The sequence below is a fragment of the Anguilla anguilla genome, chromosome 5 (assembly GCF_013347855.1).
Source record: "Anguilla anguilla isolate fAngAng1 chromosome 5, fAngAng1.pri, whole genome shotgun sequence".
Lineage (NCBI taxonomy): Eukaryota > Metazoa > Chordata > Actinopteri > Anguilliformes > Anguillidae > Anguilla > Anguilla anguilla.
In genome coordinates this window covers 2,395,210-2,412,746 of record NC_049205.1, presented here as the reverse complement: position 1 = coordinate 2,412,746, position 17,537 = coordinate 2,395,210, and the positions used below count along the sequence as shown (strand labels likewise).

The 17,537-nt window shown below is 47.4% G+C and overlaps 1 protein-coding gene across 2 annotated transcripts; it reads left to right on the top strand.

Annotated features, from left to right (window-relative positions):
• Positions 1 to 5,344: 5,344 nt before the first annotated feature.
• LOC118227086 (dynactin subunit 6-like) lies at positions 5,345 to 8,323 on the top strand. 2 transcript variants are annotated; one of them, XM_035417211.1, is made up of 7 exons: positions 5,345 to 5,426; positions 5,714 to 5,778; positions 6,031 to 6,136; positions 6,244 to 6,332; positions 6,578 to 6,625; positions 7,087 to 7,229; positions 7,856 to 8,323. In XM_035417211.1, exons 1-7 carry the CDS (start codon positions 5,389 to 5,391, stop codon positions 7,952 to 7,954), a joined length of 588 nt encoding a protein of 195 aa, XP_035273102.1. In that variant the 5' UTR covers positions 5,345 to 5,388; the 3' UTR covers positions 7,955 to 8,323. The 2 variants fall into 2 exon arrangements, with proteins under 2 accessions (XP_035273102.1, XP_035273101.1); XM_035417210.1 differs by having other exon boundaries at positions 5,711 to 5,778.
• The last annotated feature ends 9,214 nt before the right edge of the window (positions 8,324 to 17,537 follow it).

The window sequence follows — 17,537 nt, the reverse complement described above, 5'->3', positions numbered from 1 at the left end:
ATGAACGACACGGGGGTACGGAGAGGAGCTTCGGCGCCGGAATATCGAGTGTGCGGACATCGCACGTGGCCCGGCCTGCCCCTCCACCCCAAATTGTTACCCCGTGCTTCAAGCCCCACAACACTCTGAAAGGGAAGTTCTACCTTTGGACATGTTACAGAAATCCAGAGGCCTATTCCCAATATTTCATGAAGAGGAGGTAAAAAAAAGAAGAATGTTCACACATGGGGGGGGGGGGCATGGGGAGACGGGGGAGAAGGGAGGGAGGGGATTGAGGAGAGGAGAGGGAGGGAGGGAGGGAGGGGCAGGGGAGAGAAATCCAAAAGGAATTGATGCAGACTTTCCCTGGAGGACGGAAGTTGACAAGCCTCCTCCCCACCGCCTTTCGTCTGAATGGATCGTTGGGGCCGCCCTCGCCACAGATTAATATTGATCGCCATGAAGTGCACAGTGTGGTGACGTGCGGGAAGCTCCAGGTGTGTGTGTGTGTGTGTGTGTGTGTGTGTGCGCGTGTGTTGCATCTCCAGGGTGAAAGGTTGGAGAAGCGGTGAGAGTATGCAGACAGACAGGAGAGGGGCACGTCTTTACACCAAAATCTTCCATATGTGCGAGGGTGACCTTTATGAAGGGTGGAGGACGTGCACCCCCCCCAAGCTGTGACCAATCAGAGCCCTCTCCTCCTTCACTCCATGGCTTCACATTTCCTGTCTGGTGCCTCAGTGGGTGACCTGGGTTTGTGTGCCAGGATCATCCTGGAGAAAAAGCACTTTTCCTTAAACGCGATGATGAAACACACATGCAAGGATTCCCCCCCCCAAAAAAAAAGAGCGCCAGAGGTCCCAGCACGCCCGCTCCAAACACACAAACTCTTTGAGATGTAAAGAGAGGTGTGGAGAGAGATATCCGTCCACCGAACAACACGAGCCGGCCTCTCCCACGGCCAGGAACCACGTTCACTCCTTTTCTCTCCATCGACAGACTTCATATTCTCAGCAGCACTGCGCCAAACTCTGACGACACACATGCTTGTGCGTGACATTAGCAGACAGCCCACAAACACCCCCCACCCCACCTCCCCAATCGAAACGCCGAAAACATCATCATCAAATTTAAAGTAGGCAAAGGTTGTAATTGCATGGCGGGGTAATGTGAGAGTCGTTAGACGGGAGCCAGCGCTGATTTCTAAGGACGTAAGCGGCGCTTGGGGACTCCGCTCAGCCCCGGCGATAAGAGACGAGGGGAAAACCGGTTTAATCCAGCTCTTTCCAGATCTGCTCGTTTCAATTAAAGCCAGCATCCTCCTTCCGCGTGTGTACAGCCTCCAGAATAGATCTGCTTCACTCCACAGCGTTTTTGGGGAGGGATTTTTTTTTTCTTCCCTTTCCTCGGAGGTAGTGGATAATAATGTGGTGCTCACCTGCTGGAAAGATGGGCAGGTGATTCCATCCCTGGGGGGGTGGGGGGGAGAGAGCCGGATTTATGGTTGCTGAGACGTAATAACTCTGCCTCCTTGGCATCGGGCTAGCCATCTAACAGAGCGAAGGTGTCTGAGAAGATGCAGAGGGACAGCGTATTGCTACAGCTGTGTTTGTTCTTTTGTCATCCCCCCCACACACACACTTGCACTTACACGCACACACACACACACACAAAGTTTCAGCTCTAACCCCCTGGTGTTTCTCTTCTGCCCTCCCACGCCAGGCAAACCCCCAGACGTTAGCAAACGCGCGGCTAGGTGCCACCGGCACACTCGCGGGAGCCACCGGCCTTCAGGACTTTACAACTCCTCTCCTTCTGCTCCTTTCACAGGCAGCCGTGTGAGAAATGCTGCCGCTTTTACCCAAACCTTTTAAACGCAGGCATGCGCAGGTGTGCGTAAAAACGAAAAAAACAAAAGTGAAATTCATTGTATGGTTTCTGGATGCAAAATAGTCATGAAGTATTTGCCAAATACATTCAAAGAAAGTACCTGGGTGGAGGTTGAGAGTGACACTAGGACCTCTTGGCATGAGTGAGTTTTCTGTAACGCCACTTTTTTAATTTCCTCAACCAGACACAATTTAACAGTGTTGTCTCGCGAAATCAACGCGAAAAAAATGCGAAATCAACCACAAGCCTTTCGAACCTCAGTACATCACAGCTTAGAAAACCGCGTAATTAGCCTTCGCGATGTTCTGGTAATTCATCCTGGGGTTCAGGGAGGTTAACGTCTTCTCCGAGTCGGGGGAGCGAGAGAGAGTCCCGGGCTCATCAGCGTCTGATGGGGCCCGATCGCTCTCAGGGAGGTACGTCAGGTGGGTCGCATTAGCAGGAGGGGAGCCATGTTCAGTAAGCGTCCGCTCCTTTTGAGAGGCTTTCTCACGAGGCGGCCATTTTGTTCACACTGAAATCACCCCCCCCCCCCCCCCCCCCCGCAGAGAGCCTCACACGCAGACTTGATTGCAATTTCAATAGGTGTAGGTCTGTATCGATCCGGGGACCCGCCACGCCTGAAGGATTACACGCTGCCCTGATGCATGAGTTTTGGGGGGGGGGGGGGTCTCTCTCGAGGGGCTCGTCGAGTCCCCGGGCTTCACCATTAAGCCGAGCTCGGAGGTTCTGGGGTTGGGTTCATTAACTTTCGCCTGGCTCTTCATGTTCCGAAGCGAAATGCCTTTCTGCTTGGCGTCCCCCACACCCCTGCTGTGGCAATGTTATGAGGCTGCACGAGGCATGCAAATGCTTCAGCGGCCACCAGGGGGCGCTGTAATGCAGCAGAAGACTTCACCACAGCAGCAGTGTCCTTTGAAGCCAAGCTTTCTCTTCTCTCTGTGTTCCTAAGAGTTCTGTTGTTTTTCCAACATTAAGTCAATTATGTGCAAATCTGCTTTGGTTACATATTTGTGCTCACGCTGTAAATATTTGTTTCTTCTGTCCACGAATGATATTCTCCTCTAAGCCAAAAACAGTCTGTGTAGACCTTGGAGGAGGCACAGGGAATCGTGCTATATTTGAGTTCACCCCAATGATTTACAGAAGTAAAAAAAAAAAGCCAACGGCCAAGATATTCACATCACTACAGAGCCCTTTGCTGTGAGTCTTAACGCGTGTTTATACTGTCAATGATTCTGCCAACAGAAAGAAGTATCTCGTCAGTCCGTGTATTCAAGTTTTACTGCATGCGAACTGCTTCCTGTCAAACAGGCTTACAGTGCAATGGGGGGACTAACCAGGTCCATGAGTGCTTCTGCTGATTTGAGCCAACGCCATTTTGTGATAACTGAAATATGAAAGTTAAAACATTGATACTAACACAGAGAAATTGATTGCATTGCATAGCTGTTAAAGCATTTAACCCTGAAACAATGATCTAAAGTTCCTGTGCACAGATTTGGCATTTTATGCATGTGTTTTATGGAACGAAGGATTTTTTTTTTAAATGGGGAGGGGGGGGTAATAAATGGCAGACCACACCATTTTGGCCTCGGGTATGATGGAGCTGCTGTTTGTCCATTTTAACCCGAACTCATAATGCGTTGGCAGCTAACCAGGCACATCTTCATTTCAGACCACAGAGCCCGTATATACACATCTCCCATTTTAAACACGGAGGTTTTTTTTTTCTTCCTCTGAGCGAAATGTTTGCGATCCGCCGTCGACTCGGTTTAAATTCAGACCAGCTGTTGTTGCCGTGGAGCAATTCCGCGGGTGTTTACAATCGCGCGGCGCGGGTATCTCGGATCTCGAGATGGCGTTGGCATCGGGAGGGAGGCGTGAGGCGGAATCGAGCGAGGTAATATTCCCAAACATCGGAGCAGATGCACGCGGCTCCGGGCGTGAAATGACCGTGGTGAGTTCCCCTGGCTCAGCCCCCAAAAAAACTCCGCTGGGAGCTTGGCATGTCGCGTTTAACCACCCCCCCCCCCCCCCCCCAAAAAACGGCCATTATTCGCGGTCAGGTGCTGCGACAGGGGGCCATGGGCACAGATGCTGTCACCTGCTTAATTTCAAACGGGCAGAACAAAGTATTACCGTGACAACCCCGCCACCCGTGAACCTAATTTTCATCCAGCCTCTACCATGTCGGGCAAACCTGGAGCTTGAATGCAGAGGCCTTTGAAATTTATATATTTACACTGGCCCATTTGTGTGCCTGGAAAATTCCTATGCGCAAGAACATTCCTTTAGTTTCTACAGTAAGAACTAATTATTATACTGATGGGTACTGAATGAAGCCTACCTTCAGTGTCACCCCCGAGCAATTTTATTTTCCTTCCCCTCCATTTTCCCTCTGGGCGATTATGATCATGATATGGGGGGGGGTCATATTTCAAACAGTAGTTCAGCAGTTGTACGCTAAGTAGGGGGCCTTTTGTAGGTATTGTGCATATATGAAGGGCAGCCCTTAGTGGTTAAAGTAAGGGTTTAAAGTGCCGCACCTACAATTCAGCTCTACAACCTGTTAGACCTACATGCAAGGTGGATACCACAACCACTAGGCTGTAAACTGATACAGCACACTAATTTGTGCTGTAAACTAAACATTTAAACTGATTAAATGTCTATATTTATTAACCATAGTATTGAGATGGGGGGTCCTTTGACACACATTACTTGTTATAGGGGGCCTTGTGATGGAGAGGTTTGAGTCCTCTACCCTCTGTTCAGGAGCCTTGTTGATATTTTAAAACTCAATATAAAAGGGCAGGACCTGTGCCAGACGAAGATTTTAATCTGAATGACTTGTCATTTTATTTGAAGCTGATTGATGTTACGCTGCTGCAACCCTGCCTCGTGAAGGGGGGGCTGGGGGGGGGGGATGTGTGTGTGTGTGTGTGTGTGTGTGTGCACGCGTGCGCATAAATACTAAAGAAAGCATTTCAAGTTAATCTGTAGTGTTGGCTCTCAGTGGAAGAGGCTTGTCGGTTTCATTTACCAAGCATTTGGTCTCCGACTGTCACCCACTTAGATTTAAATGTAATGATGTTTGTGCTCATTTTAGCTGTGAGTGATGTCAACGGGCTTGGCAAAATCCATTAGGAGGAGGATAGACAATCTGTGTACAGAAAATAAATTTGACAGGATATCTCATTAAATGTGTGAATATTAAACTTATGTGTGTGTGTGCGTGACAGAACCGTTGCTTTTCCATAATAAACTAAGACTATTTTTGTACGTGTACATACTCTTCAAAACATTGTTCGTCCAGTTAATCAATAACGTTTAAAGCAATCTTTGCGATGCACATCTTTTTGAGTGTCGCACACGACTGTCTTTATTCACTACCACTGGCTTACAGCAGGTGGCAGCAGACAGTCGTTTTATTCATAGACCATATATTAGCGTCCTCTCCTCTCCTTCACAGGGAGTCAAATCGAGTATCGATGCTACACTATAATCCTTATCAAGATGGCGGATATTAGTGCCAAACAAATGGTCCAAAAAAGGTAACCAAACGATGTCGTGATGCTATCGATGTTTATATTTCCATAATTCGCTTAGCACAAATGCAAAATGGTGACTACTCGAATTTGTGCGAATGTTGTCGTTAGTGTAAAATGGTTTGCTAATTCTGACACTGTCAAGATGCTCTGGCGGCTACACCCACCACAGCAGCCAAGTTTGCATGTTAGCTATACTTACGTATTTATGCTATCTAACGTCAGTTGTTGATCACAGTGCGTTATTCGGTGATAAAATGCGGTTCATAAACTTAATTATTCTCATACAGCAGTGCTAAATTCGCAGCTGGAGCTGTGGTCTGCGTTGAAAGCGAGATAAGAGGGGATGTGTCTATAGGTAAGACTTTGATAACTGAACCACCCAGCTAACTGTGTGTGATCTCATATGACAGCATTCATAAAATAACCAGCATACCCTTCCACTCTCCTCTTATAATGTGTCATGTAACATAAACACATGGATACGTTGCCAACTAGCCTAGATCGCGCTTTTGTTGTTTATCTCTTGACGTTACCTCTGTCGAGTTAAATTTAAACATCGTATGTTTAATGGTATGACATTTGTAGCTAGAACCCTTTACCTCGGCAGGTCCAAGGACAGTGGTGCATCCCAAAGCTCGCATCATAGCCGAGGCAGGGCCCATTGTCATCGGAGAGGGCAATCTTATCGAAGAGCAAGCGCTTATCATTAACGGGTGAGGAATTATCTGATGCTGACGTCATGCGCCTTAGTCCTTTATTATTAACTTTCCAGGGACATTTTTTTCCCCGCGTGTTGAAACACCGCGATTTGTACCGTCAGGTACCCCGAGAACATAATGCCTGACGCAGAGGGCACGGAACCCAAGACGATGACAATTGGAACCAACAACGTCTTTGAAGTTGGATGCGGTATCCTTTTAGTACTCCCCCATTGCATTGTGGATAATAGTCTCTGTTGATTGACACTCCCCCCGATCCTAACATTAGGAACAGTCTTTGACGACTGACTGGAAAGGGCCAAGATGCCGGGAAAGTTGCATAGCTGTCCATTGACTGGGATTGTGAACTGTGGCACTTCCCCCTGATTTACAGTACACTCCATTTTATTGTATTCACCACGGATAAGTGTACAGTCCCTTAACTGATGCTCATAGAATCCCAGGCCCTGAAGATTGGCGACAACAACGTCATAGAGTCGAAAGGTATGACGGGTTATTGAATAATGAAACATACAGTAGGGTACTGGAGTCATGCCTGCAATTAAGCATCCACTGCTGAATAAATGTCCCTGTTGCCATCAAGTCAATTTGGTTTAAAGGTGCACACGCTAATCTCTGCTATTACATCGCATTATATTCGTATGTATCTTATGGAGAGCTACTTACAATGAACCTTCAGTGTACCTCAAGCAGTCCACTAAACCTGCCATGCTTCAGTAAACAACCAGCATATTTAATAGAGAACATGGGGGGGGGGGGGTGAAATGGTTTGGGGTCTTGGCAGGTTAGTGGAGTGTGTTGCAGAGGTTTTTGTCTGTCTACCACTCACACACACATACACACACACGCACGCGCACACACACACACACACAGACTAACGGTGAGGCGTGGCGTTGCTGTGATACCGGTGTTGCTCTGGTGACGGCCCGTCTCTCTCTCCCCAGCCGTGGTGGGCCGGAATGTCATCCTGACCAATGGCTGCATTGTTGGAGCCTGTTGCCAGGTGAACACTTGTGAGGTCATCCCCGAGAACACGGTCATCTACGGGTCGAACTGCATGCGCCGGGTGCAGACCGAGAAGCCGCAGGTAGCCCAAGTCCCTTCCGTGGTCGGGTCGCGATCGGGGTCGCTCTGAAAACCAGCTCAGCGATTGGACGGACCAGGCTCGTGAACTCCAAAATGGGGTTGGAGCCATCAGCATTTGTCCTTAACTTTTATTTATAAGTAAATGCCAGCGTTCTTCTCAAACTCAGTTAGAATTAGTGACTGTGAAGTCTTGCCTTTAATCGTTAAAGTTGAGGACAAATGTTGATTTGAATTCAGCCTTTAGTTTTTAGCTTAGTTTATGTATGGCAATCACAAGATTACATCTTGGCTTAAATGTCAGGGGTAGCGCATTAAAGCCACAGCCTTATTTCCTTTGTGATCCTTGATATATTGGCAGTAAAGATGGCTGCGCTCCATATGGCTAGCAGCCTTGGTGTTTTTTGGAGAGCAAAGCCTTTTGATTGTTTTGTAATGGTGTCGGTGATGGCCTGACTCCTCACATAATCAGGGTTTCGTGGGTGGAATGCCCAGGGGAAGAGCATATGGCATGCATGTTGTCTTGTAGTAATGTGAAATAAATGTGGTGGGATTTTTATTTTTTTATTTTTTTTTTTATGAAGAAGGCTGTGGAGGGTGTGTCATTTCCTGTCTCGCTGTCCTCCACAGCCACAGAGCCTCCAGCTGGACTTCCTGATGAAAATCCTGCCCAATTACCACCATCTGAAGAAGACCGTCAAAGCCGGCTCCGCTCACGTGAAAAACTGACTGACCCCAGCCGCCCGCCGTTGCCATGGAGAAGCCGCGAAGTCCATTGAAGGCCCTCGGCGGCTGTGCGAGAGAACGAGGGAACACCAGCGGTCCGCCACAGAAAAGTTCTGATGTTTGCGCGGTGTTTGTAAAGTGTCCTCACCTGGAAGATCATTCCTCTCATATTTCTTTTCCTTTTTTTGTCACTTTACTGGCATTAATTTACATCGTTATTAAAATTCCAGATAATGCTGCTAGATTGTATTGCACATGTCCCTTTAATTCTCATGTCATTCCAGCCTTACATGTGTTTCTGTAGGTTAATTGAATACGTTGTCATTGAAATTACACTTTATGTAAATCAATAAAAACCAAAACCTAAATGAAGAGCATTCGTTTCAATACCTGTGTAAATGGCTTAAGATGCTTTCCCAAACTACTGTAAAGTCTAAAAACTAAGCCACACAGTGGTTTTGGAAGCTTGGCGCTATAACTCAAGCAAAATGTTAAATAAGGGTTTAAAATACATTTGTTGAGAGAGTAGGTTCTGACTTACACATTTTCTATATTGCATCTCTTACCAACTTGACCCTCTAGGTGGTGCTGCTGAGTTACACATGGTATACACCAGGGCTACTCAACTGTCGGCCGACCATAGATGTATTCCTTCTGTTTTTTTTATGTTGGGGAGAATGATTTTCTGCCTCACTTTGTCTTCAGATCCTGAGTGCACTGCCATCCTGAGAATTTTTTTTACTCATGACATTGCGGCATCACTGTCAGCAGCTTGTCAGGCAAGTATTCGGAACACACTGATAAAATTTCCCCCACCTCCCCTGCTCTTCTCCCTGGGTTGCCAGTTTTCACCAGTGGGTGGCCACATGTAAAGAATCCCCCTCTGCGTGGGGATCTGGTGGGATCTAAATGAGGCTTGACCCCAGGTTATTTTCCCATCCGTCCCATAACCAAGCCCCCCACCTGATGGCTGTGTGCGTTTGAGGGGGAGTCGAGCCTGTAATATCCACCCCCGCCAATGCTGGAACCTAGTGGTCTCCCTCCTGTCTTTACCTCTGTGGGTCTCTATGACTCTCACTCACTTCTTCTCTTTCTCTCTCTCATTCTCTTGCTCGCTCTCTCGTTCTCACACTCTCTCGCCCACCCTCTTGCTCTGTCCCTCCCTCGTTTCCAGTGGGACCCAGTCTAGAACCTGACCTCACACACTCGCCCACGGTTTAAACCTTTTTGGTGGACGGTGTCCTGTTAGCTTCTCGCTCGCTCACGGATCTCACTGGACTGCACCGGTGTAGACTCCAGGACTTCTGTGGAGGTGGGGCTGTCGGGCCTTCTGTGGAGGTGGGGCTGCCGGGGCTTCTGTGGAGGTGGGGCTGTCGAGGCGTCTGTGGAGGTGGGGCTGTCAGGTCGCTCGGCCTGCCGGCCAGAGGGCGGAGGGGCGTAGAGATATTAAGTGCTCTTCAGTGTCCGACAGGGAGATCGAAATCTGCACGAAGGAAAAACAGAAATTAGACGAGCCAGGAAATGACTCTGAAGCAGAGAAGCTCACAGGGCTGCCTGAGGTTCCCCGTGAAGACGTACATGTAGCTTCTGTCATAAATGCCATGTCGAGCATTCATGTCTAATTTGAGCTTAAAATGAATTCGCCTTCTGGATAATTAAAGTTTCACACCAAGTCCCCTGCCAATGTGTTCTGGCTCTGTACATCCCACCCAGGACTATCTCTGCTTTTTATTTTTTTTTTACAGAACTCCCTCTCTCACTCTCTCTCTCTCTATCTTTATTCCCAACCCACGCAGCTGCAGGGTTGGGTGAAGTTCACACGTGCTCCCAGTCCACTGTTTCTCTTTTTTTTTGTGTGTGTCTGCTTTAATAGACTCCTGGAACTGTCCTGTGTGTGTGTGTGTGTGTGTTAATGCAAAAGAGGCTATTTTTATAAAACGGGTAAGCAAACATGGTCCTGAAACCCCACAGGTTCTGGATCTCGCTCTATCAAAAGCCCCGCTGGAACCTCACAACAGGGTCAATTATTAAGCTCAATTAACACAGGTGACCGTGTGCATGCGCTGCTTCATCACTCAAAGGGCTCAACATTCAGGCTGAACATCTGCAGGTAATCAACCTGGGAGAACATTGCGATGACAGAAATACCTCTGGCACCCCAGAGCTGCTTGGCCTGCCCCTGAGTTTAAAGGATGATGTATGAATGGATGGAGGGATGGAGGGATGGCTGTATTCCTGATTGGAAAAAGAAAAGAGAGAACCAGCATAGACACTTCACTTGCGCTGGGGATGCAAGGTGTTTCTTGTGGTAGACCAGGAGACAGACGGACACACACACACACTCACACACACACACACACGACACACTCTTCTTCTTGTGAAACACATCTGTTTCTGGCTGAAGACGGCAGACATCGCGTGACTGCATCCTTCCCCCAGGAACTGAGCAGACGGCGAAGGCGAGGGGCGGGGCTATTGTTCCATCGCAGGTGTAAATGCGCCCGGGATTGTTTTCTCACCATCATGCCTTTTAAACCACTGCTGTGGCACACAGAACATCAGCATGATTGACAGGCTGGAGAGTGGTATAACCCCCCCCACCCCCCCAACACAGTTCCTAGTTTCCTCCTTCTGCAAAGCTGACTCCAATGCTAAAAGGACTCTTTACTGTATCCACAACCTCAGCTGTTAACTGGTTTTGCAATTTGGAAATATTTTTTTTAAATGTATATATACATTTATACCGAGAAGAATATTGTGAAATGTATTTTAAAATTAAACTCATTGGGCACGCCAAGGTGAAATAGACTTCTTTGCATTGCTCTTCTGCTCCAAATCTACTCTGTAAATCTACACTTGTAAAGGAATGTGTTGTCAGATGCGTAAGTGTTTGCAGTGATGTGATAATGTGTTTCAGTTTATGCCAGGGCTCCCATAAAATCTGAGACTGGATTAACATCTCCAGATTAATTTTGCTCAGTTAATGTCTCTGTCTGTATTGCCACAATATTAATATTTATACAGTAACCAGTTTTATTTCCTGGCAGTGGGATTTATAATTTATAATAACAAATAAGCTTATTTATCCAGAGGCTATATTTGATAAACAAGGACAACAACCACCCCATTCGTTGAGCACAACGGAAACAAGGTGGTCTTATAGGAAAACCCATCGCTGACCACCCCAACTTCACCACAGCCGTTCAAAGGTCAAAGGTCGGCGTGTCGCATTAAAAAGGCCACCGGATAGTTTGTAAAAGACGAAGGATTTTTGACAGCTGGCCTTATCCACCCAAGCTGCTGTTCCAGCTGGAATGTGAAAGGTGACCTACAAGATTTCGTGGCACTGGTTCCATTTGGCCCGGAATATCCAATCCCCTCACTGCGTGACATCGAGCTCAACTCAAGAACTAACTGCAGGGGGGACGACCGTGAATATTTATAAAGAGAAATGTCCACCAAACATTTTCAGGGTTGGACAAAACAAATGTGTGTATAGTTTGTCATTATTTTTGCAAACAAGAACGAAAGAAAAGCACAAACAGATTGAAAAGGCTTCTAAACGTTCAAAAAAATGCTTCCTAGTTTTTAAAAACAAGTTGCGTGTCTGATGTCATGTTTCACCTGTGCTGTAGTTTGCCTCCTTTTTTTTGACATTTTGACATTTTGCGGAGACTACTGATACCAAGACCAACTATTGCTGCTCCTCAATATTAAGATTTCATCCAGTGAATTTGGCAAAATGAATAGTAATACTTTTGAAATAAAGGATTTTCCTCAAAGTTCTGAGCGGGCTAAAATTAATACTTGCATTTTTTCGATGAACTTGGCAGGCTGGATTTTTGACTTTTTGTGGGAAATTATTCTCTCAAATGCAAGAATGCGCTCAAAAATACTCCCTTGTCAAACAGATCTGAAACACCCCCCCCCCCTCCCCTCCCCTCCCTTCCCTTTCACTCTTGTACAAGGGAAGAGTGAAGGATGTCTACACAAAGAGCAAGATAAACCACTAACAAAGTGTGTTTGGTCAGTAGGGGTACCACATTATTACTTTCTCATACACCGGTTGGCTACACAAGGACAGAAATTCTGAAACAAAGGGACCAAGAAAAATGTAAATCTGAGCACTGCTTTCATTTTATCTTTTATTTATCTTCCCCTCCTGTCATCTCTCGCTACTTGGCAGGTTTGTGTTCCTCCTCCTTCGCTGGGTCACTTTTGAAACATCTTAATCTGACAGGATCCTCAGCGTTGAATCAAACCGCTTGCATTTAGAGCTCTCGCTTCCGATAATTTTACAACCGGTGCACATTCGCGGTGGAAACGTTGACAGATCAAAGGTGTAGACAACACAGGCCTGTCTGTCAGCGTCTGTCTAGCACCCAGCAAACAGCCGCTCCTCCCCCCCCCCCCCCAAAATACCCCCTCCCCAAAGCTGCTCACAAAATGATGGCTGAGTGCGATGCAATGGAGAACAAAGTCTTTGCAGCCTAAAAACAGCGGTGAAGAACACGCCCAGCGTTTCCTTTTCACAACATGACAGCCAGACGTCGCGGCTCGATGCTGCATAGAAGCAATACCGTGACACCCCCCACCCCCCACCCTCCACCCTCTGTATGCTCGTTCATTTCGCGATTGCTAAGAACATTTTTCTCAAGTTTTTTTATTTTTTCATAAATTCTTTTGAACTGCGGAGGCCTTGTCCCCAGTGCGTGTGTGGGACGGTCGGTGAAACTCGAGAGCGCTGTCTCCGCTGCTGTGTGTGACGCCGCTCGACGCACTGACCTCCCTCTCGGGGGGGTAACGCTGCCCCCCCGTCTCTCCAGCCCTGACATTCGGACAGTGGTGAACAGCATTCCGAGGGGGATTGTAATACATTAGAGGAACATCAGGTCAACAGTCGGGAACTCGCTGTCGTAAGACGCTCTGGCTTGGGGTGGTTCTTCGTCTTCCTCCTACGAGCCAAAACCAAAAAAGCCAGTCGAAAATAATCGCGCTCTCGTTTGGTCTTAATAAACGGAAAACGATAAACCACGAGAAGAAAAATTAAAAGCTAATTCCAGGGGAAAGAGTCGCAGGTGTTCCTCCGGAGTTTTGGCGCCCGACGTGGGGCTGAGCATGTCCCATTTCCCACCATAATTTGGAAGGCCCGACCGTCTGCAAACACAGCTGCCTTCATGCGTGAGCCCCACTGCCGATTCCAGAAAGTGTAGATGGCTGCGGCTCTCCCCCAAAACCGGTCCCCAGTCTGCGTCTTTTTCACCCCGCAGACTACAGCAACAGACTACAGAGTCGTAGGAAGAAATTTCGGCTTTAACATGCAGTCTGCGGGCGACTGACCAGCGGGACCCCTAACAGACCAAACTGTCCCGTACACCGGCTGATGCAATCACCCACTGCACATCACCCGGTGGAGATGCCGGTCGCAGTCGGCACTGGCACAGTCCCGATTTGATCCAAGGTCACGAGACTCCACTCCACAGGATGGCGCCTTAACCGAACGAGCCCCGAAGCAGCCCCTTCCTCTGCAGTTCTGGAGAAATTCGGCAGCGTTTGGGCCTGTGGCCTGTCGGATCGCCAACTCTCGCGGCCAAGCGACTCAGTCTTGCCTCAGCAGTTAGACGCACGCCATGCATCCCTCCTCTGCGATGTGACCTGTTCGATCGTGAAAGTGAAGCCGCTGACCCACGTTTTCTAGCTGAATATCCTAATCATGCTCATACATTTTCTGCGTCGAAACGACAGCTTGAGAGCCAATGTGAGCATGAAGAGCAATTAAACTCCACGTGTTTCCGTTAATGCAATATTCATCGAAAGCATATGATGCAGAGGTCTGGGAACCGAACTCGTGAACAGAAACGTCCGGATGTGAGAAACATATGGGGCGCCTGTCTTGTAACACTGAGCAAGGTCATTTCTGAGAGGCTCCATTAAACATCTCCCTCTGAAAATGAATTAAAAGTTTGAAGGTAAACTATGTACATTGCCCCAGGTAAGGGCACCTGCTAAGCAATTTTTTTTTTTAAATGATACATTTTGCTTGTATCCTATCAGTCACAGACACGGTCTGTTGAGGTCTCTGCACAGAACTCCCCAGTGTGTAGGAGCCCTGTCACAATACCAAGGTTTTGTTTCACTCTCAGCCCTGACCTTGAGAACTTCTGTAAGCACTTGAAAGGCTCAAACTCCCTTCCTTCCTGTTCTGCTTTTTTGGAAACTGTGATTATATCCTTCCTCACCTGTTCATTGCAGTGTCCCCCAACTAGGGCAGGGGAACCAGCATGCCCTTGGATGGGTGGGTGCTTTTTTTTTTTGGTCAAGTTTCTATATTGTATTGTGCTGTACCAACCATGACAGACAGACCCTATTGGAGGGTTTCTTGTCCTATAGGATCAGACAGCCCAGCATGGTTATTTTATCCATTTACCCTTGTCTGTTAGGTGAGAACTCAGAGCTCAGAAATCATTTTTTGTGGCGATGACCTGGAGAATCGTAGTGAGTCTGGAACTGCACAGGATTGAGTAGGTGGCCAGATGTTGAGAGCCAGTGTTTTGCAGCCAGGACACTGGGATGAACATCCTCGCTCTTTGGAAAGTGGCCATGGGATCTTAATGAGCCATCAGAGCGGGGGTGTCAAACTGAACCCCAAGGGGGGGCCGCAGTGCCTGCAGGTTTTTGGTTTCCTTTCCAGTTAAGGCCTTGAGAACCAAGGTGTGTGGACTCCGCAGCCAATCAGGGACTTGCAATGAAACACTTGCGCCAAGAACACCCTAGAAACCGATAGACACTGCAGCCCCCCCCAAGACTGAAGTTTGACACTCGTGCATTAGAGTCATAGCACCTCCTGTAGCACAGTGCCCCTATTCCTGCTGGTCATTGGATTTCTCTTTGGTCCACACAGGACAGCACCCCCTACTGGCCCATCAAAGCTAGCTCTTCTAGCAGTGGCTTATTTTTCTCACAGATTTTCCAAACTAAATGCAAACCAAGCCCACTCCTGCTTAGCTTCAGCAGTGGTATGGCTTGAACCACAGTGGGAGAGTGATTAGGAAGATGGAGCACGGTGATGCCTTGATCTTGGTGATGAGATGCAGTGACTCATGGCCTGTCATTGGCAAACTGCTTTTGTCTATAGTCCTGCCATGGTATAAATTTAGTGCCTGTGAACATCAAAGTCAGTGATAACAGCAAGCTGATCTAGTCCAGCCTCAGACATACCAGTAGTATGGTGGCCTTGTTCTCTCGTTAAATTCAATTTCAATAGTTTCCATTGAACGACCTCAAAAATCAACTCTGATGAATAAGGGGATGTTATTGTTATGCAACACTCACTGGACCTATCATTGTTTGTTACAAACGATTAGCTTTGCACTACAATTCTCATTAAGCAGCTCACCAGCATCTCATAGCCATTATAGATGATTACTGGACATTAATAATGGAAGCTCCACCAAAAGCAAATTGCAAAATGGTTGTGCAAACGCAAGACCAATTATGAAATTTCACATTTGTTCTTATCGATGTGCATAATTGTTTGATTGACAGTATAACATATCAGCACTCTCACAGGTGCAGACAGTTGGATCTGAAACCGTAAAGACACTGAAAAGAACCGGCACAGTTCAAAAGTGTGACTGCAGCAGCTCCACCGGAGAACGAAACCATGTCAGTGTTCTGTCACGGCCCAGATGCCCGGCCAATGGCCTCCACCTGCTGCAGTAAAAAGAGATGCATTTCCTTTGATGTTTAATACGGGGTGCCGCGCCCCCCCCCTCACGTGCCCATGGTTTGGAGAGCCCCGTGTGTGTGTGTGTGTGTGTGTTTTAAGGTCAGTCATTCAACAGGCTTTACTGAAATCACTTGGAACGACAGCTGTCCGCGTTTCCTCCCACCCCCCCCCCCACCCCCAAACACCAGGTGAGATTGAGCTGAGCCAGCAGGGGAATGGGCTCAGCGTTTCGCGCGGGCACCAAACCTGGCGACCTGGCACTGGCATGCGGTCCGCTTCTATATATAGGTATCCGGCCGCCATTTTGCGGTTGTCCTGCCAGGAGACGGGCGGCTCCGACAACTATGTGATGCTGGGACAGATTTGGCGGACACCTACCTGATGAGCGATTGTATTTTGTGATCTACCCCCCCCCCCTCCCTTTATGGTTCAATGAAATCCTATAATCATAGTCAGGCTATCATATTCACTAGCTTTGCAGGCTAACAAAATGAGGTGCAAATATCGTGACTCGAAGAGGGACAGTTTCTGTTGCCATGGCTCTCCATCACGTTAGAGCAACTCCTCTGATTGACAGCTGTCTGTGCTGGAGCAGTCCTGTGATACTGTGCGGGGTGGGGGGGAGGGGGCAGTTATGGCCGGTGACACAGGCATTTGGAGGACACAAGCGCTGCCCTACAATCTGTGAACTGACGGAGGGTGATGAAGTGTTAGAACGGCTGAGGAACAAGAGGACGACTGCGCGTTCCGAATAGCAGAAACTATTAAAATGGGGGGGGGATGTGGTTGAAACATATGCAGCTGTGTAGGGGTTTTTGGGGTTGTGGGGGCGGAGGGGTTACTTCAGTGCACTCTACGTGTGGCTTCACTTTTAGCACACACCTCTAAAGTATTTATGAGAACCCCCCAACATCACTCCACATCGTCCAGCTGCTCCAGCAACACACGCACACACACACACACACACACACACACACATACACACACACATACATATGCGCACGTACGCAGGCAAGCAGAGAATTGTGTTTTCCTTGTGCCAAAGAATCCTGTCACATGCAATTTTGCATAAACAAGGCACATTTTGCCAGGGTAATGTTCCAAAGTTCAAACCATAATTCCATCCAGCAATTTTGTGTGTGCATTTTTTTTTTATGGGTTGACAACAAAAAAAAATTGTAATCATTTGCAGGTCCTGTATGTTAATTAGCTTAGGGGGAAATTTAGTTCCAAAATATATAAATGACAAGGATTAAAGTTATTTTTGTTCTTTTTGGCGATGGTGCATTTTTCACACTTGTTTTTTTTTTTATTATGCTGCCCTTTGTTTTTCACACAACAGCCAGCCCATGGCAAGCACTGTGAAATCAACATGGCATCGATATCAACTGACAATAAAATGACGAATAGCTTATTTTCTTTTGTTTGCAGAAGAGCACTTATCCATTCGAGAAATTGATTGGACACTTTTGACATTTGCTTGAATCGTAGGCTCTCCTTTACTAAGGCTATTGAGAAAACATTCTCAGTCTCGACATGCAATTCAGACCACATGCTTAAATACTAGTTACTCTAATTGGAGCAGAGGAGTTGGAGGTTTAATCAGTTTGATGTCTTTGATGGTCAGAAAGAGTTGGTCTTTGTAGTGAATCGCTGATTTGTAAGAACCTGTGGACCACAGTGGGGGGGGGGGAGGGGGGGAGGGGGGGGGGGGGAAGAACATCCCATCTAGTAGATCAGAATCAAGTTTGGCTTTTCTGTGTATGTCTTTAAGGCCAAAGGTCAACACCAAAGAGCAGAACTGATGACATCACAGACGGATTGATGAAGCAGGTGGTGGTTTTTATTTGAACGAAA

Coding starts and splice junctions, on each gene's coding strand:
- LOC118227086 (XM_035417210.1), top strand. CDS start 5,389: ATGGCGGATATTAGTGCCAAACAAATGGTCCAAAAAAG. Junction 5,427..5,710: donor AAACAAATGGTCCAAAAAAG/GTAACCAAACGA, acceptor ATTCTCATACAG/CAGTGCTAAATTCGCAGCTG. Junction 6,626..7,086: donor CAACGTCATAGAGTCGAAAG/GTATGACGGGTT, acceptor CTCTCTCCCCAG/CCGTGGTGGGCCGGAATGTC.